This window comes from Nycticebus coucang, chromosome 7 (assembly GCF_027406575.1).
Source record: "Nycticebus coucang isolate mNycCou1 chromosome 7, mNycCou1.pri, whole genome shotgun sequence".
Classification (NCBI taxonomy): Eukaryota; Metazoa; Chordata; class Mammalia; order Primates; family Lorisidae; genus Nycticebus; species Nycticebus coucang.
Genome location: NC_069786.1, coordinates 98,302,002 through 98,327,910, shown reverse-complemented (window position 1 = coordinate 98,327,910; position 25,909 = coordinate 98,302,002). Strand labels below are relative to the sequence as shown.

Here is a 25,909-nt window from a genome sequence, read left to right as displayed (position 1 = left end):
CATGGCATTTTCTTAGTTATTGTATGTAGACATTTGTATTCTGCATTTAGTAGCTTTATTTTGTATAGTGCATATACGTTTATCAGTTTGCTGAATGTATGACCCTTGCTTTCTAGCTTATGTAGCTTTGTCATGTATTATCTGTCACATTGGTTTGTACTATGAGTGTAACTTATGCCAATTGTATATTTGGCAAGAGCTTCAGGCATAGACTGCATTTGTCTTGGATAATGTGCTGTGTGATTTCTCTCAGGCCACTTGTCTTTGCCACTTTGAAGTATAATTGATGGGGAAAATATGAAAGCATTAGGATAATAGATTTCAAATATATCATTAAAAATAGAAATTATTTCCAAAAAATTCTCACTCCAAACTAAAAGCAAGTCTCCTTATCTAAAATATTTACTTGGCTCGGTGCCTGTGGCTCAGCAGCTAGGGTGCCGGCCACATACACCAGAGCTGGTGGGTTCGAATTCAGCCCACGCCTGCCAAACAACAATGACAACTACAACCAAAAACTAGCCAGTTGTGGCAGATGCCTGTAGTCCCAGCTACTTGAGAGGCTGAGGCAAGAGAACTACTTAAGCCCAAGAGTTTGAGGTTGCTGTGAGCCGTGATGCTACGGCACTCTACCCAGGGCTACATAGTGAGCTTCTGTCTCACAAAAAAAAAAAAAAAAAGGCAGGAAGGTGGTGCCTGTGGCTCAAAGGAGTAGGGCGCTGGCCCTCCATATGTTGGAGGTGGCAGGTTCAAACCCAGCCCCGGCCATAAACTGCAAGACAAACAACAACAACAACAAAAAAAAACACAGAATATTTACTAGATGAGTTTCTCCTGTAGTGAAAGGCATACATCATTTACTTTTGGCAGTTTCTGCAAGTAATACTATTTTCAGGTTCACTACTTTTTCTCTTTACAGATAAAAGAGAAATAGAAGGTGAAAGAAGATGCTGGGATCTGAACGTGGTGTTGTAGAAGAATGGTTATCAGAATTCAAGGTAAATTGGATTGGGGATAAGAATGCGTACGTGTTTTTTTTTGTTTGTTTGTTTTTCTGAGACGGAGTTTTACTCTGTTGCCCAAGCTAGACTGCTTCGGTGTCAGTTTAGCTTATAGCAACCTCACACACCTGAGTTCACGTGATCCTATTACCTCAGCCTCTCAATAGCTGGCACTAAGCTGCCCACAAGAATATCCACCAGAGGCGGCGCCTGTGGCTCAAGGAGTAGGGCGCTGGTCCCATATGCCAGAGGTGGCGGGTTCAAACCCAGCCCCGGCCAAAAAAAAAAAGAATATCCACCTAATTTTTCTATTTTTAGTAGAGACAGGGTCTTACTGTTGCTCAGGCTTGTCTCGTACTCCTGAACTCAAGGGATCTTCCTGCCTCAGCCCCTCACAGTGCTAGAATTATGGGCGTGAGTAATTCTGGGCCTTATTATATGCTGGGCCTTATTATATGATTCTTTGTCAGTAATTAAAACAGTGAATATTCATTCTATGGAGAAAGATAAGCAAATATGATGTGAAGCAGAAATAGTGTACTTTATCATTGCAGTATTTTTAAAAAGCACTAATGTGAATAAAAGCCCAACGTAATATTTAAAAATGAAGATAGTTGTTAGGAGTGATGAGGGGATATTTAAATTTTTAAATATATTCAATAAAAGAGGGACATCTCCGAGATTTAATAAGGCATAAAAATAGGATTTATGCTTATCTTGTAATGAAAAATCAAATAGGTTTTTTTTGTTTTTGTTTTTTTTTTTTTGAGACAGTCCCCCTTCATTGCCCTGGGTAGAGTGCTGTGGCATCATAGCTCACAGCACCTTCAACTCTTGGGCTTGACTAATCCTCTTGCCTCCGCATCCTAAGTAGCTGGGACTATAGGCCCTTGCCAATATGCCAGGCTTGGTTGTTGTTGTTTTTTTTTTTTTTTCTATTTTTATTAGAGACAGGATCTCTCCCTTGGTCAGGCTGGTCTTTGAACTCCTGAGCTCAAGAGATCCACATCACCATGGCCTCCCAGAATGCTAGGATTACAGCTATGAGCCATTGCACACGGCCCTACTTTTCTTACTTGACTCTTTCATAAATCTTTTTGAGAGATACTCAAAAAAGTTCCTGACTTCCCAAATTCTAAGTTCACTTTTGTTTTCCTTTGGTGGTTTCTTTTAGGCATTACCTGACACTCAGATCACTAATTATGCAGCAACTCTACACCGGAAAAAAACACTTGTACCAGCCCTCTATAAAGTCATTCAAGATTCGGATAATGAGGTAGGAAAGCTTGTAAGAAAAATAATTTCTATGTAGTAAAATATGTGTACTAAAGCATATAAATGTGAGTTTTCAAGTTTTCTTTCTTGTGGGTCTGAAAGTTTTCTTTCTGCTGTTTTTCATTCTGATAGTTGCTCTGGCTTTCCCTGTTCTCTTTCCATATTTTAAAATGTTTTGGTCAGTTTTTTTCCTGTTGAAGACAGTTTATTTTGATTCTTGATTTGAGTGACCATCATCTCAATATTTATTTAATTTGAAACTTTTCTGTTTCCTTTTCTGGAATGTTTCCTGCTCTGGAAGCCATATTTTAAGGGTATACTGATTCAGCTTTATTTATTTTAAGTATTGCTTACAGTTATTTTATTGATAATATATAACTATGTATAATCATTCTAATCAGTGAAATCAAACTTAGGGCATGAAATGATAGTGCTAATAAATTTAGCCTGAAAATGATCAGATGAAGCACTTTTAAATCTTAATAGTCAATATCAATAAACTTAGAATAAGAGTTTTCTATTATTCAGCCTTGTGATTGAAGTACGGCTATTGAATATGTTAACATATGCAAAATACACACATTATCTTTCCATTAACACAATAGTATGACATACAGTTTTATCACCACTGGATTTCATGTATGCTTTAAAGTGAAAATGAAAGGAACACACAGGAAAGTAGCTTCTTATCTTCCCAGATACAGCCTCCAAGAGTGCCACTGCTGTGTACTGGAGTGAGTTTGAAGAAGTTCAGGTAATCATCTCCTAACCAGCAGCTTAACTTAAAGTGCATCTTCATTTTTGTCCTATCACTAAAAGCTTGCTTATTGACCTCTTTCTTTTCTGTCTCCTAAATTTGGATTGGCTCTCAGTTAGACTTGCATCTGTTGCTATTTGTAGCAGCAACTGCAGGATCCATTTGCTTATTTTTCTCTTGCGGTGTATTTCTGAATGTTGTATAACTTTAGGTATGGGTTATATACGTGCATATCCTTCTTGTTCAGAAGTTTTCAGAATTTTATGTTTGAATGATGAACGTATTTATTCCCTACCCCTTGTTTTGCGCTCTTAACATTTAAGCTTTGCTTATTAAAATTTGTCTTACGCTTTCTCTTTAGAGTGTAAGCTCTTCATGAGCGGTGGTCCGATATTCTATATAATTATTTCCCTACAATTTAGTATTTTATGTGCATTATGAGTAATAAATATTGATTGGGAGAACAGCAAGGCACAAAATGAGATTCTAAGGTGATATTATTTTTATTAGGGCTCCCAATATGTAAACAACATCCTTTTCCTTTTTAAAAAATACTTTGGATGCTATCACATGAAGAAAAGTTATTCTCAGTGCTTTACATTTTCATATGTCATATATTAATGAGTGGGACCTTGGGATCATGGCTAGTATTGAAAAAATTACACCTCGAGGGATCTGAGCTCAAATCTGGCATTCATTATAATCAACCAGTTGCTAACCAGGTCAGGGTTTCTATCTTGTCTCCTGTCAGGTCTTAAGTTTCTAACTATGTGTTCAGTCTCTAGAAAAACAAAATGAAAAATTCTAGAGAAGTTGAAAATTCTAGACTTTGGTCATAGAAAGATAGCCCTGGGGCGGCGCCTGTGGCTCAGCGGGTAGGGCGCCGGTCCCATATGCCGGAGGTGGCGGGTTCAAACCCAGCCCCGGCCAAATTAAAAAAAAAAAAAAAGAAAGATAGCCCTTTTTGTCCTGATTTTGTTATATTCTGAAACATAATCACATATACTATTGAGTTAACAAATTATGTTAGAAAATTGTCATATGCCGTATTTAATATAAAATTGAACTTAACTACAACCTTACAAACAATTTTGCTTTCAAGACCATAAAAGTTCTTCAGAACATATTTCCTAGAGGTTTAATAATACATTTCATGACAGCTCATGTTATATATAGCTTCAGTTTTAAACTCCAGACTAACATACTGCTTTATTTTTTCTTGTACCTAATTACTATTACTAGTCAGTCTGTTAGTTCTTCTACTTCAAGTAGACCTCCAGTCCATTAACACTATCATTTTTTCATGATTTGAATGCCTTTTTTTTTCCCCTCAATGTCTCATTTCTGTTTTTTTCCTAGATAAATTTTTTTGGTCCATCATTACAGCTATTCCCTTGGAAACATTCTTGGCACCTTTGCCTCTCATTTTAATTCATATTTATTGGGGAAATTTTTTTTTTTTTTTTTTTCTGTGATTTTTGTTTTTAATTATGTTATGATCACACATCATTTTAAAATCTGTGTATATCTCTTCTAATTCACGTAATGAGTTGGCAAAAGCACCATTACTAATCACACACATATAGTTGTTACACAGTTTTATGTGTTTCTGAAGAGTTGCTGAAAGACAATCCCAAATTATAACTTAACCTGACTTAGGTAGTAAATAATTCAAAAGTTTAATTTGCCATTTCTTGACATATTGACTTTTCAAAGCATGACCTTATAGATTGTCTATAAAATAAATGTTAAATATTTTTTATTTGACATTACACATAAACCACACTAAAATGCCTTTCAATAAATAAAAGGCAGCATTTTAGTAGACCCAGGGAAATTATATTGGCGTGATAAAGATCAAAAGTACAAAGTAAACATTGCTACCCTCTCTCCAGCCCTCACCTTTAACAGGCTAATGAACACCAATTAAAACATCAGTGAGTCTTGCTTGGTTCTGAGACAGTGAGGAGATTTCCCCAGTATTTAAATATATTCACATAATCAGTTATATAAATCTTAATATAAAACCAATCTTCAATAGGCTTTGGGATGGCAATTTACTATCTTTGTGAAAAGGTAAACATTGCTAATTAAATATGAACATATCTTTAGAAATGGAAAACAGTGATGCATTTACTGAACTGGAATCACTATCAAAATCCAAAAAACCGATCATATTCATTTAACCACAAGCCAGACTTAGTTAAACGGGGACTGTCCAACAAAAATATTCTGTCACTCATTCATGATCTGAATTCTGGTAAATGAGACCAATTAAATTATGGTACACATAAAAAAAAGCCGTGAGATATTTCTCTTTTGTAATAAATAAGGCAATGGCCATCTATTACTCATTTGTAGCTTTTTTGAGATAAGCTATCAAGTCTGCCCTTTCTCCCTTCTTCTTAATGCCAGCGAAGATCATTTTTGTTCCAGGGATGTACTTCTTGGGATTCTCCAAATACTCCATCAGTGTATCTTCTCCCCAGGTTATGCCTTTGTTCTTATTGGCGTCTGTGTAAGAGAAGCCAGAAGCCTGACCTGTCTTCCTCCCAAAGAGACCATGGAGATTTGGTCCAGTCTTGTGCTTGCCTCCTTTTTCCACAGTATGGCACTGGGCACACTTCTGAACAAAAATCTTCTTGCCTTTCTCAATATCACCCATATTTAATTCTCTCTTTGGTTGCTAACAGTACTAAAGTTACGAGCTGGAAGCCGGACGTCCTGCCGTCTGGGGAAATTTTTAATACTGGATAAAAGTCAGCCACCCATTTACTTTCTGCCTGTACCTGAGCAGCTGAACATGCATAGAGAAAACACAATTTAGTTGACTTTCTCCATTTTAAATTCAGGACTACAAATCTCCAGTGGGCACAGAAAAGGTAGCCTTGCTTTGCTTCTTTGGTACACTGTTCATTTTACACCTTCTCTTTCCTCATACTCACTTTCTGCTTTAATTTTCAGTTGCTTTCTATGTCATTAAAAAAAAGAAGAAGAAAATAGTTGGGAGCTCTCTTATTTTCCTATTCAAATTTACCACCTTACCAGCATCTCTGCCCATACTCTCTTGCCTTTTCTGGTGTTCAGTAGGTGAAGTGCTCCAGTTGTATCAAAGGCCATCTTCTCTACTTAGGCCTGGATCCCATCTCTAGTCACTTCAAGGACTCCACTTCCGTAATCATCCTTTCTTCCCTCTACCATTGATTTTATTTTTTCTTTCCCTGCTGAATGGAATGTGGTAAATACATACTTTTTTCTTTTTTTTTAAAAAGGTTACTTTCTTTGACCTTGCCTACTTTATCTACCCCATTTCTTTGTCCCTGTTCACAGATGAACTTCCATAAGTTGTAGTTTATTTATAATGTCTGTCTACTGGTTTCTATTTCTTCTTCCTCACATTCTTTCTTTAACCCCTTTCTGTAAGTTTCGCTCTTCATTCTTCCATCCAAAATGCTCTCAGTATGTTCATCAGATACCACATCTCTTCCTAATTATAATGTCAAAACAGTATTTGCTAAATTTAGGAAAGGTATCAGTTATTCTTAGAATGTTTTTTTAGATGAGGATAATGATTTTTAATACCTTTGATATGAGTGATAGTGCAATTTAAGGGAAGTTAGAGTCATTTATTGAGAATTTGAGAACATGATGGCATGAAATTTATGCTTAGAATTAAAAGTTTTAACAGCATTGGTAAGTTATTAATAGTCTTGTTTTATAGTGGTATGTGACTAAAAGTTATTTACTAGATTGCCAACATCCACCCTTGTCCATTAAAAAAAAAAAACAGTAATAATTTTGGTGACTGTGTATTTCTTTACTGTGCTTAATTAAAATATAGTGGCCTATGTGCCAATGTAGGCATGTATAACCACTGGAAGGTTAAAGTTTTCATAACAGAACTTCATTATAATTGTCCCAAGGCTCATAAAATTTAGAGAAGGCAATCTTTGGAGAGTGTTTACTAAAGAAGAGACTGAATTTGCAACATAAGTATATATTTTTATTTTATTTTATTTATTTAGTTTTTTGAGACAGAGTCTCACTCTGTCATCCTGGGTAGAGTGCTTTGGCATCATAGTTCACAACAACCTCAGACTCTTAGGCTTAACCTTCTCATGTAGCTGGGACCACAAGCGCTAGCCACTATGCCTGGCTAGTTTTTCTATTTGTAGTAGAGATTGGATCTCGCTCCTGCTCAGGTTGGTCTTGAACCCCTGAGCTCAAGCAGTCTACCGGTTTCAGCTTCCCAGAGTGCTAGGATTACAGGTGTGAGCTATCACAGTGGGCCATATTTTTAATAAATTTATGAGAGCAACAATCTTTACTTCCCCAAAAGAGCTGAACGTTGCTATCAGTATTTAAGAAAGATACCAAAAATTGACCATTTTCAGAGGTTTATTACTTGTTCATTGTTGGCACTACATGAAATATACTAGTTGTAGTTAAACAACCCACACTTTCATTGTCCTATAGGAAATCTGATAGAGTGGAAACATTAGCTTAATACAGGAAGACCTGAATTTAGTATCTTCCTTCATGACTCACTTCTGTGACCTTCAACTATTGTCTGACTGATCTAGACTTCAGTGTTAGCAGAAAGTTGAAGATATAAAAAATTATTCTCTGATAGTTATTCCACATAAAGGGCTTAATATTTTCTAGACTAGGGTATGTATGTGTAAATTTTTTAAGCTTTAGAGTTGTTCTTCAGTAGCTAAGCTTAAGCTAACTGTATAATTGACATAGATTTGTTGACTTTTGCTTTTACAGTTGTGATAGTGACTTTTTTCTAGAATGTTAGATTATTACGAACATATATAATTATATTCAGATTTTCAAAAGGATATGCATTATTTTAATCATTCAGGATAAAGGTGATGAAATTTCTGATTAAAAATTATTACTAATTTTTAAAAGAATTAATTTTAAACTTTAATTTAAAAGTTATAGTTTCTTATCAATGTTTTATATAAACTTTAAAGTGATAGCCGGTTTTGTGCAGTGTGCGGTTTTCTAGCAAAACCATTCTAAATTGGTAATATACATTTAGAGGAAAGTGGAGAAGTTTATTTTAACTGCTCATTTTCTTTAGTTTTCTAGGTCATTAAATTCCTCATAAGTCATATTGTGTGATGTCATATGAAAAAATTAAACATTTAAAAAGCTATTTCTATATATTTTACTCCTTTTCAAAATCTTTCAAATAAATATAATTAGAGAAATTTAAGTCAGTTTTAAAACATAAAATAATCAGTTTTTTTTTTTTCTTTTTTTTGCAGTTTTTGGCTGGGGGGGTTTGAACCCGCCACCTCCAGCATATGGGGCTGGTGCCCTACTCCATTGAGCCATAGGCGCCACCTGAGTTTTTTTTCTTATGTATATTTAAAATATTGGCTAGAATTTTAGATACCCAAATAAGTGGTGCAAAATCCCTTTTTTATACTGAGTAGTATGTAATTTGTTTAAATCATAGTCTCAGTTGAGATTTAAAGTTTGTTTCCAACCAGATTATTTAAAATTATTTTATTCCAGGCGGCGCCTGTGGCTCAGTGAGTAGGGCGCCGGCCCCATATGCCGAGGGTGGCAGGTTCAAACCCAGCCCCGGCCAAACTGCAACAAAAAAATAGCCGGGCATTGTGGCGGGCGCCTGTAGTCCCAGCTGCTTGGGAGGCTGAGGCAAGAGAATCGCGGAAGCCCAAGAGTTGGAGGTTGCTGTGAGCCTTGTGACGCCACGGCACTCTACTAAGGGCGGTACAGTGAGACTCTGTCTCTACAAAAAAAAAAAAATTGTAAAATTATTTTATTCCAAAAGAATCTTTTGAAAATGGAAAGTAGTAAGAGTTGGTAAGAACAGAAGGAGAAAATCACCAAATATAAATGTAGTAAATTGGCTGTAGGACTAATTATATAATAAATTTAGTAGTACAATGTATTGAAAGGTATGTTTATATTATATTGACATAAAATATTCATACTTACAGTTAGTGGATTTGTTAATTTGTGTGCTCTTTACATAAGTAGAGATAAATTTCACTGAAAATATCAAGAAATTAATAGCAAGAATTTATTTTAAAAAATATTATACAGGTATACATATACCTTTTAGAAAATGAGAGTTACAGAGTAGGGAGTGGTGGCATGCTTCTGTAGTCCCAGCTAATTAGGAAGCTGAGGCAGGAAGATCGCATGAGCCCAGGTGTTCAAGGCTATGTGAACTGTGATTGTGCCACGGCACTTCAGCCTGGACAACAGAGAAAGACCCCATCTCTTTAAAAAAATAGAGTTATGGGCGGCGCCTGTGGCTCAAGGAGTAGGGCGCCGGTCCCATATGCCGGAGGTGGCGGGTTCAAACCCAGCCCCGGCCAAAAAAAGAAAATAGAGTTATAGCTGAAAGAATGGTGATAACTAATGCACTTTATTTGCCTTTTAGCTCCTGGAGCCTGTCTGCCACCAGCTGTTTGAGCTCTATCGTAGCTCTGAAGTTCGACTTAAGAGGTTCACACTGCAGTTCTTGCCAGAATTGATGTGGGTTTATTTACGGCTTACAGTTAGTCGAGACAGGCAGAGTAATGGTTGCATTGAAGCACTTCTATTAGGAATTTACAATTTGGTAAGTTGAAAATGAAAGTTTGGGAAACTTTAAGTATTTTTTAAAGTCCTCTGAAATAATACTTAAGGAATGTTTATAGAAAAATAAATGTTTACCGAATATTTATTTGAATTACTTAAGTATAGAGGTAAGTATTGATATGCATTTTATAAAGTAGGTGAGACTAATTAGTAACATTATTAATATTTTATGACTTATTTCTTCAGATTATTTAACCAATATTTGTGAATGCTTTCTGTGTAACATTGAACTGGGTACTGAAAATACAAAGCACTAGACGTGGTATTACTTATAGGGAACTTCTGCTTTACTAAAGAAGACATGTTTACAGGTGACTAATAATGTAGTTTGTGTGATAAAAGAGGATTTCAGAGAGAAACTCAAATGTTAACTAAATTTATCATGGCAGGCTTTATTTTTGTAATAAATGTAAGCTTGGCTTTACAAAGAATTATAGTTTTAACAAATTGAAATTAGGAGTAGGTGAGATTTCAGGAAAAAGTAATGATCATTAGCAGAGAAGCAAGAAAGTCATATCCTAGAAATAAAAAGTAGGGCGGCGCCTGTGGCTCAGTGAGTAGGGTGCCGGCCCCATATGCCGAGGGTGGTGGGTTCAAACCCAGCCCCGGCCAAACTGCAACAAAAAAATAGCTGGGCGTTGTGGCGGGCACCTGTAGTCCCAGCTGCTCGGGAGGCTGAGGCAAGAGAATCGCTTAAGCCTAAGAGTTAGAGGTTGCTGTGAGCCGTGTGACGCCACGGCACTCTACCAAGGGCGATACAGTGAGACTCTGTCTCTACAAAAAAAAAAAAGTAATTGAAGTGCAGACTATATATGCAAGCAGGAAATGATGATTTTGGATCAGTTTTGGAGAGTCTTGTTAAAGTGCAGAGTTCAAGTCTAGGATTTCTTTCTTTTTTTTTTTTTTGTGAGATGGAGTCTCACTGTGTCGCCCTCAGTAGCTGCTGTGACGTCACAGTTCACAGCAACCTCAAACTCTTGGGCTTAAGAAATTTTCTTGCCTCAGCCTCCCAAGTAGCTGGCACTATAGGTGCCCGCCACAACACCCAGCTATTTTGTGGTTGTAGTTGTCATTGTTGTTTGGCAGGCCCGGGCTGGGTTCGAACCCGCCAGCTGTGGTGTATGTGGCTGGCGCCCTAGCTGCTGAGCTACAGGCACTGAGCCTCTTTCTTTATTTGTTTATGGAGACAGAGTCTCACTTTGTTGCCCTTGGTAGAGTGCTATGGTATTGTAGCTCACAGCAACCTCAAACTCTTGGGCTCAAGTGATCCTCTTGCCTCATTTTTCCAGGTAGCTATGACTACAACATGTTCACACCACAACTCCTGGGTATTATTATTATTTTTTAGAGACAGTGGCTCACTTTGTTGCCCTTGGTAGAGTGCTGTGATGTCACAGCTCACAGCAACCTCCAGCTCTTGGGCTTAGGCAATTCTCTTGCCTCAGTCTCCTAAGTAGCTGGGACTACAGGCACCCACCACAACGCCCAGCTATTTTTTTGCAGTTTGGTTGGGGCTGGGTTTGAACCCGCCACCCTTGGTATATGGGCCGGTGCCCTGCCCACTGAGCCACAGGCACCACCCACTCCTGGGTATTTTTAGAGATGGGGCACCCACCACAATGCCCAGCTATTTTTATAAAGACAGGGTCTCAATCTTGCCCAGGCTGGTCTCAAACTCCTCAGTTCTCAAGCAATCCACTCTCCTCTACCTCCCACAGGGGTAGGATTATAGGCATGAGCCATCACACCCAGCCTAAGTTTAGATTTTCTTTAAAGTAATTAGAGGGTTTTGAACAGAAGAATTGTATTATGTATTAGGAAAAGATTAACCTGGGTGGTGCCTGTGGCTCAGTGGGTAGGGCACTGGCCCTATATACCAAGGGTGGCGGGTTCAAACCTGGCCCCAGCCAAACTGCAACAACAACAACAAAAAATAGCCGGGCGTTGTGGTGGGCACCAGTAGTCCCAGCTACTCAGGAGGCTGAGGCAAGAGAATCACCTAAGCCCAAGAGTTGGAGGTTGCTGTGAGCTGTGATGCTACAGCACTCTACCTAGGGTGATAAGTAAGACTCTGTCTCTAAAAAAAAAATGAAAAGATGAACCTGATTGTGCTATGCAGAGAGACTTGGGGATTATAAATTAAATGCAATCACTGTTCCTTATATATTTTTTTGCTTTAAATTATTTGATTGGAATTCTTCAGATAAAACCAGATAGTTGTACAAGGTAAAGTGAGAGCTATCTACTTGTCACATAAGTGCCCCCAAATTTCTAGGTGAGTTTTTTTCTCCAATATGACTGTAGCTGCTCACACAGGTTAACACAGGAAAGAAGTTCCTAGAATCTGCTCAACACCAGCTAGAGGACATCCTTTGTGACAGCAAAATCCCGAAATTTCATAAAAGGAATACATAATAAAACCACAGTAAAATATGAAGGTGGGCAATTGGTAGTAAAAATATGAAGATGGACATGTTGGGGGGCACCAGACAGGATAGAGGGGAGTGAGTGGATCAGGTGGTTCCAAAGATCCTCAGAAAAAAAAGCTCAGAGACTCTAGTCCATCCAAGTCATCATTATCACTGTTCCTTATATTTTAAGTGCTATGTCTATAATTGAGAAGAGTAGAGGAAGTCTACATAGGATTTTTTCTTCTTTAAGGACATCAGGGAAGGGAAGAAGAAGTCAATATACTATTATAGCATGTTATGGTTTTTAAAATCCGAGTAAAAACACAGTAGAAACTAGAGGGAAAGAAGAAAACCACTCACACTGCTGAGATGCTTGGGGTCTTACATGGAACTTGAAGACTGAGGCTTGATTAATTTTATAGTTTAGGGGGGCATGCCTGAAAGGAAGGGAAGTCCTTAAAGTTTATAAGGACTGTAGGAAGCAAAGTGAAAGGGTGTGGGAACGTTTGGGAACATGGGAACATCTATTAATACGTAGGTTCTTTCTGAAGACTTGGCAGCAGGGCTCCTTTTCACATGCAGTGCAAGGAAACAAAATAGCACGTCATGTCTCCACCTTCATGCACTGCTACAAAATTGGACAGTTACCTGAATTCATCAGGAATTGTGGAATTTATGTATGTATCTTGAAGTCATTGAGCAGGGAATTGAGAAACTACTGGCATAATACTGTTGATTCTGTTTAGCTTTAGAATTTGGAGCTTGCTTATGTAAATTTCCAATTCAAAATGTAGTTTGATGATAAAATTGGTAAATTAGTAATTATTTGATAATTTCTTAATGAATTTGATGCTACTTTTTTTTTTTTTGTAGAGACAGAGTCTCACTTTATGGCCCTCAGTAGAGTGCCATGGCCTCACACAGCTCACAGCAACCTCCAACTCCTGGGCTTAAGCGATTCTCTTGCCTCAGCCTCCCGAGTAGCTGGGACTACAGGCGCCCCTCACAACGCCCGGCTATTTTTTGGTTGCAGTTTGGCCGGGGTCGGGTTTGAACCCGCCACCCTCGGCATATGGGGCTGGCGCCTTACCGACTGAGCCACAGGTGCCACCCGATGCTACATTATTTATGCAACTCTTTTCTTCTAAGGAATTAAGTACCTTAAATATTATTTTGTGTTTTTCATGATGCCAGTTTAGGCATCATTGGTATTGTAATCCCTGCCCTTTGGAGTCTTATATTCTGTATACTCAGTACATTGCAAACAAATGCTTCACATAATAAAGTTTAGTTTTACAGTTGAAAAATAGTAAGGATAAGAAAGTTGAGTCTTACAAGAAATAGTCTCTGTGCCAGTCATTACTCCTCTAAGTATTAGCACTTAAAAAATACTTAGAATAGGGCAGTGCCTGCGGCTCAGTGAGTAGGGCGCCGGCCCCACATGCCGAGGGTGGCGGGTTCAAACCCAGCTCCGGCCAAACTGCAACAAAAAAATAGCCGGGCGTTGTGGCGGGCGCCTGTAGTCCCAGCTACTCGGGAGGCTGAGGCAAGAGAATCGCTTAAGCCCAGGAGCTGGAGGTTGCTATGAGCTGTGTGAGGCCATGGCACTCTACCAAGGGCCATAAAGTGAGACTCTCTGTCTCTACAAAAAAATAAATAAATAAATAAATAAAATAAAACATACACCAAAAAAAAAAAAAATACTTAGAATACATTTCTATCACTAGAAGACTGAAGGAAGGAGCATAGGTTTTAAACTCACTTGTATTGAGTTCAAAATCATATCCTGCCTCTTATTGGCTATTTCAAATTTGGGCATATTACTTAATATCTTGACTTCAGTTACCTCATTTGTAAAACAGCAATGAAATATTTTAGGATTAAAAACAATTTGAAGAATTCAACATGCTGCCTAAGATGTTTATAAATGTTTATCATTTTATTAAAATTATAAGTGGGTTTCTTAAAATGAAAAGCTAGTGTAAGAATAAAATTCTCTACTTTCTTAACTTGCCTGATTTTTTTCTTTTAAAGAAGGAAATTTGTTTTATATATTACTGTTTTCTGTGGTGCTTAGGATAGATAGACACTTAGTAAATGTTTGTTGATATAAAAATTGAGTTTGGTGTTTTAGATCATATTTAACATTAAGGTGTCATTTTATTTGTTTAGTGTAATAAAATTTAGTAATAGGATAAATGAAGCAAAAATATTTTGCAAAGCTTGTTGGCAGTACTGTTGGTGGTATAGTTTAATTATCTTTTGGCATCTCACAATCAGTATACTATGAAAAAATGCTCTGTTGTATGCCAGAAATGCAATCCTAGGCTTCTAACTTCTTTTAATTATTATCTTGAGGTCTGTGTTCTTTCTTCTCCCTGGTTCTCTGTTTTTCTTACCCCACTGGGTTTCTTCTGAATACTCACTTCTCCTTTTCTTCTTTCCTTCCCCAATTCCACTGTTCTCAGATAACCTCAGCGTGTTTCATATTGTTTCAGTTTACAGCGAGTTTTATATTGTTTCAGTTCAAACAGATTTCACCATACCCTCTTCACAAATACACACAGAGATAAATCAAAAGTACTTGGCTTAATTTGAAATTTAGGAATAAAAATTAAAGTGTTTTTGCCTGGCTCGGCACCCATAGAACAGTGGTTATGGCGCCAGCTACACACACCGAGACTGGTGGGTTCGAACTTGGCCTAGGCCAGCTAAACAACAATGACAACTGCAGCAAAAAGTAGCCAGGTGTTGTGGGGGTGCCTGTAGTCCCAGCTACTTGGGAGGCTGAGGCAAGAGAATGGCTTGAGCCCAGGAGTTGGAGGTTGCTATGAGCTGTGACGCTACGGCACTCTACCGAGGGCAACATAGTAAGATTCTGTCTCCAAAAAATAAACAAATAAATAAGTGAAGTATTTTTGCCTAATTTAAATCAGACCCATTCTTCTTAGCATAGGATTTATCTGAAGTGGGATAAATGATGGGGTGGGAACTAGTTTGAGAAGTTATATGACCTTTCATAGGACTATTTATTTATTTATTTTATTTGTTTATTTTTTGAGACAGTCTCACTTTGTCCCCTTGGTAGAGGGCCATGGTGTCAGAACTCACACAACCTCAAACTCTTGGGCTCAAGCACTTCTCTTGTCTTAGCCTTCCAAGTAACTGAGATGACAGGTCTTACTCTGGCTCAGGCTGGTCTTGAATCTGTGAGCTCAGGCAGTCCTTCTGCTTCAGCCTCCCAGAGTGCTAGGATTAGAGGTGTAAGCCACTGTGCCAGGCTCTCATAGGACCTATATTCCTGCCAAAAGTAGAGGTATGACCATTATTCGTATATGATCAGTACTCTACTATGACACAACAAATTCAGAAATGAGCCCTATAGGGAAATTCTTTTGGGCTCTATTGGTTTTATTGTTTCTTCCTTTACTACTCAGTGTCTGAGCTCAAGGGAGCTCTTTGTAGATTTTCTGCTGGTGATGCATACTAATGTAAGTTGTAAAAGAAAACAGAAAAGTAAGACAGTGGGGAAAAGAAGTGATGCAACTTTGACTTCTCTAATATTGTCATCTGTAGGCACATACCTATTGATACCCAAGGAAGATGGGAGGTGCCAGAGACAGAAGTTAAGGATACCATTGTCCCCCCCACCCCCTTTTCTTTTGAGACAGAGTCTCACTATGTCGATCTCAGTAGAGTGCTCTGGCATCACAGCTCACAGCACCTCAAACTCTTGGGCTTAAGTAATTCTCTTGCCTCAGCCTCCAAAGTAGCTGGGACTACAGGCACCCGTCACAACACTTGGCTATTTTTTTGTTGTAGTTGTCATCATTGTTTAGCAGGCCTGGGCTGGGTTAGAACCTTCAAGCCCCGGTGTATGTGGCTCATGTCCTAACCACTGAGTTATGGGCACCAAGCCCATTGCCCTTTTTATGAAGAGAGAAAATGTTGGCTAGATGCGATGGCTTACCACTGTAATGCTAGCACTCTGGGAGGCTGAGGCAGGTGGATTGCCTGAACTCAGGAATTCGAGACCAGCTTGAGCAAGAGCAAGATCCCCTCTATACTAAAAATAGAAAAACTATCTGGAGCATTGTGGTTGGTGCCTGTAGCCCCAGCTACTTAGGAGACCTGCAAGAGGATTGCTTAACCCAAGAGTTTGAGTTTGCTGTGAGCACTCCATCCAGGGGGACATAGCAAGACTCTGCTCTTCTCCCCCACAAAAAAGAGAGAGAGAGAGAGAGAGAGAAAGTGCTTTTTAAAATATCATAAGCATTTTCTTGCAGCTCAGTAAAATTTACAAATTTATTTTTAATCACTTGGACTAGTAATTGTTCATTTATAGCTAATTTCAGGTAATTTATTGCTGAATGATTTTAAGAGTTTCTTTTATATAAGATTGATTCTTCAATGTTCTCACCATTTAAAAAAACTATACGAGGTATTGTATATGTTAGGGTATACATATATCAGAACATCATGTTGTGTATCAAAAATACATGTAATTTTTTTCAGTTACACTTTAAAGTTGGAAAAAAATTGTTTTCTGTTAGGACAATGTATTTTTCTTATTTTACTAAGTGTGGATCTCTTAACCTTTGATTTTAATCTGTTTAGCTCAGCCATATTTCTACTAAGAGGTCTAATAGTCACTTGTAATCTCCCTGTTCTATATGTAAATTTAACATAAAATCGATTTGTGTACCTGCTTCATGTGTTTGCTGTCATTGTATTTGATTTAGTATAGTATTTTGCTTGGTATTTCTTTGTGGATTATAACTCTACTATGAAAGTGTACAGATTTGCTAAGTTAGAAAAGATATACTATGGCAGAAATATTTTTATATATTAGTGTTTCTGAAAATCTTTAATTGCCAGTGATATATTCTGTAAGTTAAGAATGTAATTGTTATTCCTTATAATGTAGCCTTGTGATTATTTCACTATGTCTGTGTATTTTTGGGCTATAGGAAATTGCTGACAAAGACGGAAACAATAAAGTTCTATCTTTCACTATCCCTTCCTTGTCCAAGCCTTCAATATATCATGAAGTAAGTGACATTGGAAATGTTTTAAAATTATATTGAGTAAGAGATAAAAAGTCAATTTCTTACCAGAGGTAAATATTTTTAAAAATCTTTACTGGGTGGCACCTGTGGCTCAAAGGAGTAGGGCAGTGGCCCCATGTACCGGAGATGGTGGGTTCAAACCCAGCCCTGGCCAAATAAACAAACAAAACTTTACTGATTTGCTTCTTAAAAATAGGTGTTTATTAATAGTGATATAAGACTGAGCTGTTACAGAGAGGCAGAAAGTAATTACTGGAAAATTTTCTTTTTCTTTCTTGTTCATTTCTTTATTCTTCTACCAGTATCTTTTTTTAAAGCTTTTTTATTAATCTTCTATGAATTTTCAAAATATTCTTTAATTTTTAGGCTGGGTACGGTGATTCACACTTGTAATCTTAGCACTCTATGAGGCTGAGGCAGGTGGATTGCTTGAGCTTAGGAGTTTGAGACCAGCCTGAACGAGAGTGAGACCGTGTGTCTACTAAAAATAGAAAAAGTTAACCAGGTGTGGTGGTACAGGCCTGTAGTCCCAGCTACTTGGGAGGCTGAGGCAAGAGGATTGCTTGAACCCAGGAGTTTGAAGTTGTTGTAGGTTGTTGTGAGCTATGACGCCATGGCACTCTAGCCTGGGGCAACATTGTGAGACTTTTATCTCCAAAATAAATCTTTAATTTTTTAAAGTCTCTCATATTGCTTGAAAATCATGTATATTAGATTGGGTTATTTTTATTCTTTAGAAAAATAACTCCTTAGAAGAATGTTAATGCTCTAATTATTGTATTTAAGTTTAAAGGAATTTAATTGATGTGTTCTGTTTAGTAATGTACTTCTTTTTTTTTTTGAGATCGGGTTTCACTATGTCACCCTGGGTAGAGTGCTGTGGCTTCACAGCTCCCAGCAACATCAAACTCTTGGGCTTAAGTGATTCTCTCTCTTTTTTTCTTTTTGCAGTTCATGGCTGGGGCTGGATTTGAACCCGCCACCTCCAGCATATGGGGCCGGCGCCCTACTCCTTTGAGCCATAGGCGCCGCCCTTAAGTGATTCTCTTGCCTCAGCCTCCCGAGTAGCCAGGACTACAGGCGCCCGCAACAATGCCTAACTATTTCTTTGTTGCAGTTTTGTTTTGTTTTTTTTCTTCTGGTTATAGTTGTCATTGTTGTTTGGCAGGCCTGGGCTGGGTTCGAACCTGTCAGCTCCAGTATATGTGGCTGGTGCCCTAGCCACTGAGCTACAAGTGCCAAGCCGCCTTGCAGTTTTCATTGTTGTTTACCAGGCCTAGGTTTGAACTGTCTTGCCTCAGTGTACCTGGCCAGCACCCTATCCACTGAGCTATGGGCACCGAGCCAGTAAAGTACTTTTTTTGTTTATATTTATTTGGTCGAAGAGTGTGGGAACTTTGATAATCATATAGATAGATACCTTTTAAGCTGAACTCTTTCTATCTGGTTTCTTTAAGTAAAATGCAATAAGAGAATGTGTTATGAATCAAACCTCTGATCTGTGGTGGCCATTAGTGCATAAAGTATTTTTAAAGAAACTTTATTAGTAGGCTAAACATTATATTCCATTTTCCCTGTAACACACAGACTCCTGCTTGTCCCATCGATCTATATAACTGTTAAATTTTTAATTAATTCCCCTGGGACTTTGTTCTGTGTTGGAAATAGACTGTCTCCTATTTAGCTGAGAATCATTTAACCATAGAATATTGCTCAGTAATCTATTTTAATTAACTTCTGTGTATCATGTTATGAAATAAAATGGAGAGGAGTAGTGAAGCATTAATGAATAGATGGTTCTTTTGATTTTAGAAACATGAAATCAATTATGTTAGTATTAAAGAGACATTTAATCATGGTCTTCAATATTGTTTGTGTTATAAGCAACTCTGTTGTATTCTAGAATATAGACAAAATTTATGGTTTGGGTTTCTTTTTGTTTGTTTCTTTTTGGTTTATTTGAGATAGAGTCTCATTCTGTTGCCCAAGGCTAGAGTCCCATCGTGTCAGACTAGCTCACAGCAACCTCACACTCCTAGGTTCAAGAGATCTTCCTGCCTCAGCCTTCCAAGTAGCTGGGACTATAGGCACCCACTACAGCACGTGGCTAATCTTGCTCAGGCTGGTCTGAAACTCCTGAACTCAAGGGATCCTCCCACCTTGATTTCCCAGAATGCTAGGATTACAGGCGTGACCTCTAGGGCCTAGCCAAAATTGATGTATTTTGGTGGTGCCTGTAGCTCAAGTGGCTAAGGCACCGGCCACATACACCAGAGCTGGCGGGTTTGAATCCAGCCCAGGCTCACCAAACAACTACAACCAAAAAAATAGCCGGGTGTTGTGGCGGGCACCTGAAGTCCCAGCTACTTGGGAGGTGGAGGTAGGAAAATTGCTTGAGCCCAGGAGTTGGAGGTTGCTGTGAGCTGTGACGCCACTTTTGAGGCTCTGTCTCCAAAAAAAAAAAAAAATTGATTTATTTTTAACCTCTCATTTTTTCAGCCACTTATTCTCTTTCCTAAACATAGAGATTTATTTCATAATCTTTCAAAAAATAGGTATATTTTTAGTTTATATATTTTACATTTGTAATTTTCGAAAGGATTAGTGACCTGTTGTGAATAATAAAGTTAAACAAAAATTATGTAATTGTGGAATGGGAAATAATTTGGGAAAGAAGAATAAGTAATTCTGAAACTGCCTTTTGTTGAAACAAAAATTACATGACACGGATTTTTACTTCCTTTGAGAGACACTGTCTCATACTATGCCTTAATTTTTGTAGCCCTCAACAATTGGATCCATGGCTTTGACAGAAGGAGCATTGTGTCAGCATGATCTCATCAGAGTTGTTTATAGTGATCTTCATCCTCAGAGGGAAACATTCACTGCGCAAAACCGGTAATGGTGAAAACTGTATACAATAACAATTGTTAATTTACACTTAATAGTTGACTGTATTTTAGCTCAAGCGTGGTATGAGACGTGTCCAGGAGTTCATACTTATGAAATACATCATAGTAGTGATATACTCATCTGTCTAATGTTTGGTATTATGGTATGTCATCTTGTATAATGTAATATGAAGACTAAAAATGTGAATGGGAAGGTAGCCAAACCAGGATTCATTCCTGTCCTAGTACTGCAGTTTAGGGCTTTTGCCCCTTCGGGCAGTTTATCTACTCTCGACACCTTGCTTTCTTTGCAAAATGGGATTAGTAACTGAAATTAGACAAACTGCAGGGTTTGAGGGTACAGTTACCTCAACAGTGACTGACCTCACTTCTGACACCAACTGTTTTGAGTAGTTCCCAAAACCAAGCTCTTGTTTGATAATTTATTAGGACTCACAGAATTCACTGAGCCATTATACACACAATTATGGTTTATTACAGGGAAATGATGCAGGTTAAAATCAGTCAAAGGAAGAAGCATACAGGAGGTAGAGAATGGAGGGTTCTAGACACAAAACTTCTATTGTCCTTTCTCATAGAGTCAGGATACATTAATCTTTTGTCATCATTGTGTGAGAGTAAACACAAAATGTTGACAAAAGGAAAGTTCACTCAAGCTCTGGTTTTATTGAGGCTTCAGTATATAGCCATGATTGATTAGATTGATTGCCTGCCTGGTTGATCTTAGCCTCCAGGTGGACTGATACCATGTGACCCAGAGCTACCGCCTTAAAACACATGGTATTTCTTTCTGATGTGGCCAACCAACTCCTACCTAAGAGTGTCAGATATGGCCAGCCCCATCCTAAGTCCTGGTGTCACCAGCATCTGCCCTAAGCAAAGACACTGCTATCAGATATGACATAGATTCCTTCCTAGCAGCAAAGGCCTAATTATAGACATTTTCCGAATTATGTGGTTGAACTTACAACTTTTCAACTTCACAGTGGTCTAAAAGAAAGCAATACTTGAATTTGAAATAGAAACATATTTCAAATTCATATAACCATTCTGTGTTTTGCTTTTAGCACAGTATTCAATAAATTAAGGTATTCAACACTTTGTTATAAAATAGGCCAACTGTAGGCTACTGCAAGTGTTCTGAGCACTCTTAAAGTCCGCCAGGTGAGCTATGATGTTTGGTAAGTTAAATGTATTAAATGCATTTTGTCTTATGTGTAGCAGACCATATAGCTTTAAGGAAAGGAGAAACAAGAGTTATGCTTGGAACATTCTGCAAATATAAGAAACACCTGTAACATCTTGGTAATATGACACCTTGGTGATAAGGGCATGGGGAAGGGATTTGACTCTCCTGAACACAGAGAGCTCGTGAAACAAGAATATCAGTAATTGGCAGTTACTACACCTGTGGTGTAAGTAACCACAGGATCACGTCTATAAGAAGCTGCAGGAGAAGGCAGTCAGGGAGAGTGCACACTTTCTTTCATGGACCCGCTCACTCTTACTCTTTCGCTTCTCCTGCCTGCAGAATGCCTGCATGGTGTCTCTCTATGAAAGACTGCTAAGATGTACTCTTCTAATAAGACTGCTTTTCTCCCTTGAATACTGTCTCTCTCTCTCCCTTCTGCTAAGGCGAATAGCCCTCAGGCACCTAAGGGTAATTGTTTCCAAGCAAGATAATAACATAGAGGTCCGAGGGAACATAGCTAGCTGGGGCCAGAGACCTGGCCAGGCCCAGGCCCCGACAAGTGGCACCCCAGATGGGACCCGACAAGTGGCGACCATGAAGGGACCCTATACTTATGAAATTTCCAATTTGTGACGGATTTATTGGCATGCAATTCCATTAAATCAAGGAGCATCTGTATTTACTCCACAGGCCATCCCCTAGTCTCTGGCCAAAGCTCTCAAGCAAATATAATCATGTTTATCTGGGCGTCTATGTTTAGTATAGCATTTATTTGACAAACACATCAATACAGTCATTAAGAAAAGCCTAACACAGGCGGCGCCTGTGGCTCAGTCGGTAAGGCGCCGGCCCCATATACCGAGGGTGGCGGGTTCAAACCCGGCCCCGGCCAAACTGCAAACCAAAAAATAGCCGGGCGTTGTGGCGGGCGCCTGTAGTCCCAGCTGCTCAGGAGGCTGAGGCAAGAGAATCGCTTCAGCCCAGGAGTTGGAGGTTGCTGTGAGCTGTGTGAGGCCACGGCACTCTACCGAGGGCCATAAAGTGAGACTCTGTCTCTACCAAAAAAAAAAAAAAAGAAAAGCCTAACATTTGGAAGAGCCAATGTAGGTTTGGGATAGACTGAACCTGTAATACAGTGGTTACAGCACCAGCCACATACACTGAAGGAGAACCCAGCCTGTGTCAGTTAAACAACAATGACAACTGCAAAACAACAAAAATAGCCAGGTGTTGTGGCAGATGCCTGTTGTCCCAGCTACTTGGGAGGCTCAGGCAAGAAAATCACTTAAGCCCAAAAGTTTGAGGTTGCTGTGAGCTATGATGCCACAGCACTCTACCAAGGGCGACATAAAAAAAAAAAAAAGAAGGAAATAATCAATTCATCCTCTAAAGCAACCACATACATTTTCATGTTTTGTGATTACTCTTTCTCACCCCTCTTCTTGTTGTTACTTGTGATAAACTTGTGCAGAACTATTTGTCATAGAAATTGGCTCATGATTTGTCTACTTCCTCAAGCCAGTCATATTCTATTAGTATTCATCCAAAGAAGGAATTCAATTTACCAATACATTTGACTAGTATTTTAATCTAACCAATAGTGCTAAGTTATGTCACAAAATGGCAGTAGATGAAACCTGAAAAATAAGAGCCAAAGATACTGGCACATTACTGGAATCCTAGCCAATCATTAACAATTATTCCAGTTAATCGGCATTTCATATGACCAAACTGTCTCCCAGAATGGTGCCACTGAAGTTTACAATATTGTATTCAACTTTATTAGGTTTTAAAAGCAGGAGTAGTCTCACTAACTATGACTTTACCCTTTCAGGCATCTGGCATAAATGAACTAATAGACTTTATCTCTTTCTCTAAGCCTCTTTCAAGGTCTGATAACTTAAATAATGAGTAACTGAAATCTAGAGTCACGCTTAAATGATTAAGCCAAAATCTAAGGACGTAGCTGGGATAAGCACAAACCACAAACTTATCTCTGTGGCCTGGGCTGTCTTTCCAGGGATTTGGAAATAGGGCATTTCAAGGAGAGGGTAAACAAGAGAAAGGAAATGGAGGAGGGTAGACAGTGAGGCAAATGGATATGTTCTTGTTACATAAGATAATGTGATTGTTCAAAAAGGGAGTAAAGGGAAAGAAGATAAGTTATGTATTAGGATTGACAATTAAGTTCATAAACTTACCATGTGCTTACCTTGTCTGCACTGTACAAACAGCTCAATAAGATTTTATAACCTCGGTGTATGAGTGTCTCACAGCTATGCTCATGTTGATGTGTGGTGGTGTCCTCCTGAATGGCATTCATTATTGCATGTATTTCTGTGCCATTGTGAGACTGTTGAAGCTTAAAGCAATGAACAAACATTAAATTTCTTGTTAAACTTGGCCAAGAGTGGAAATGAAATCAGGGACATGTTAGTGCAAGTTTATGGGGATAATGCCATGAAGAAAATGGCAGTGTATAAATGGATTTTTCTGAGGGGAAAGAAAGCATCACTAATGAGAGGTTGGGATAGCCAGTAATAAGCAGAACTGATGAAAACATTGCAAAAATTTGTCAAGTTATGTGTCAAAATCATCGGCTGAGTATAATAAGCCCAGAAGACCAAGTAAACAGCAATAGACAAACAGGAAAATCTTAACTGAAAATTTTGGCACAAGAAAGGTGTGTGCAAAAATGTTCCCAATGAAGCTTACCAAAGAACAGAAACAGGAGAGTTGAAGTTTGCCAAGACCTTTTGTAGTGGCAAGACGATATTTTGAGTCATGTTATCACTGGTGCTGAAACATGGGTATTATCATTATTACCCTGAAATAAAGCATCAGAGTGCACAATGGAAGTCAGCCAATTTTCCATGACCAAAAAAGTTCCATCAGTCCAAATCAAGAGACAAAATGCGGCTTGGCGCCATAGCACAGTGGTTACAGTGTCAGCCACATACACAGAAGTTGGCGGGTTCGAACCCGGCCTGGGCCAGCTAAACAACAATGACAACTGCAGCAAAAAATAGCTGGGCATTGTGGCAGGCACCTATAGTCCCAGCTACTGGGGAAACTGAGGCAAGATAATCGCTTAAGCCTAAGAGTTTGAGGTTGCTGTTGTGATACCACGGCACTCTACCCAGGGGGACAGAGTGAGACTGTCTCAAAAAAAAAAAAAAAAAAAAAGTCAAAATGATGTTGCTAAACTTTTTTGATTATTCATTAATGAATTTGTACTAACTGGACAGTTAACCAAGTTTACTATTTGGAATTGCTGAAAAGGCTGTGTGAAAAAGTTAGACAAAAACAATCTGACCGGTTAATGCAATTGATGTCTCTTGCATCATGACAATGCTCCAGCTCACACAGCACTGTGAGGAAGTTTTTAGCCAATAAATAACAGTGTTGCAACACCCTCCCTACTCACCTGATCCAGACCCCAATGACTTTTTTCTTTACCTGAAGATAAAGGAAATATTGAAAGGAAGACATTTTGATGACATTCAGGACATGAAGGATAACACAATGACAGCTTTTATGGCCATTCCAAAAAAAGAGTTCCACTGGTCTCGGTGCATAGCTTCCCAAGGGGACTACTTTGAAGGTGACCATAGTGATATTTAGCAGTGAAGAATGTAGTACTGTTACTGGAGTTTCTTTCTGCTGTTGGTCCTTTATCTTCAGGATTGGAAGAATGAACCCACAGACTGGAGATCCAGGGATAAGATAAAGGTAGATAGAAAGGAATACAGAAGGAATAAAAAGCACTAGAGCTTCTGGCAGAGGGATGACTCAAGTGGGAAGTCTCCACAGAGGGTCCTTTGTCTAGGGGTATAAGGTCTTGAGAATTACATTTGGCCAGGACTTGGTAGAGGGGAGACACCTTTTCAATGTTAATGAGCATATTAACGAATGAATATCACCCCTATATCAGTACTGTTTCTAGGATGAGTTTATGAACTTAATTGTCAGAGCTCATAGTCTTACAATAGGCATAGGAGTAGCTGATCTCATCTGTTCTTGGTTTGTATCTGTGGAAATAAACTTGTAATCAGCATCATTAATGGGAAATTTAACTGAACTCAAGTTTAAGGATTTATTTAGGTTGTAGCTTTAATGTTAAATTTGCATGTATTTGGTTTTTGGGGCCAAAGACCCTGAACGGTTTTAGGACTAACAAGGCAATTCCCTGTAAGCAATCTGTGAGGAAAGCCATCTGGAGGGGCAAAGGATCTTTGTTGTTGTGGAAATCTGGTTTATGTATAAGGTCACGACACAGAATCGTGAACTCATAGTTACTTGTATGGGAAAGAAGGTGCAGTCCTTTTTGGCATTATGAGTTTTGGTGGTCCTGAGTTTACTTTTCCTTTACAAGTGGTAATGTAATCCTGAATAAATCCCCAATTTATTCATTTAAAAAAAAAATCTCTGCTTCTGTTCCTCTCTCTCTGCATTTGTATGTAACTTTTCTACTTTTGGAAGAGATGTTAGGTTTGTGCACTGTGTTGGTCCAGACTGGCAGCAATACTAGTCTAACCATGCCTCTGGCTGAGTGATACAGGGTAGATTTACACAGTTACAGAACTAGTGTGCTATCTTGACTAGGTGATACATCTCCATTCTGTCAAGCCCAGTTTGTTAGGTAACGTCAAGGCACAA

The 25,909-nt window shown here is 38.5% G+C and overlaps 2 protein-coding genes and 1 non-coding gene across 8 annotated transcripts in view; 1 reads left to right on the top strand and 2 right to left on the bottom strand.

Moving 5' to 3' along the window:
• The window catches only part of HYCC2 (hyccin PI4KA lipid kinase complex subunit 2), a 97,289-nt gene that overhangs the window by 40,625 nt on the left and 30,755 nt on the right, over nucleotides 1-25,909 (top strand). For 3 of the 6 annotated variants that reach the window (XM_053596621.1, XM_053596617.1, XM_053596619.1), the window contains 5 exons: nucleotides 920-998; nucleotides 2,176-2,277; nucleotides 9,467-9,646; nucleotides 17,048-17,128; nucleotides 19,929-20,044. In XM_053596621.1, coding sequence (XP_053452596.1) covers nucleotides 948-998; nucleotides 2,176-2,277; nucleotides 9,467-9,646; nucleotides 17,048-17,128; nucleotides 19,929-20,044 — 530 coding nt within the window. In that variant the 5' untranslated portion in view covers nucleotides 920-947. Of the gene's footprint in view, nucleotides 1-918; nucleotides 999-2,175; nucleotides 2,278-2,974; nucleotides 3,031-9,466; nucleotides 9,647-17,047; nucleotides 17,129-19,928; nucleotides 20,045-25,909 lie in introns of those variants that run through there. The other 3 variants (XM_053596620.1, XM_053596618.1, XM_053596622.1) reach the window with 2 other exon arrangements.
• On the bottom strand, nucleotides 4,502-5,760 carry LOC128589853 (cytochrome c, somatic). Its single transcript, XM_053596660.1, has one exon. It carries the CDS (start codon nucleotides 5,696-5,698, stop codon nucleotides 5,381-5,383), a length of 318 nt encoding a protein of 105 aa, XP_053452635.1. The 5' UTR covers nucleotides 5,699-5,760; the 3' UTR covers nucleotides 4,502-5,380.
• On the bottom strand, nucleotides 12,170-12,251 carry LOC128591101 (small nucleolar RNA ZL8). Its single transcript, XR_008381528.1, has one exon. It is a non-coding gene; the product is annotated as a small nucleolar RNA ZL8 (small nucleolar RNA).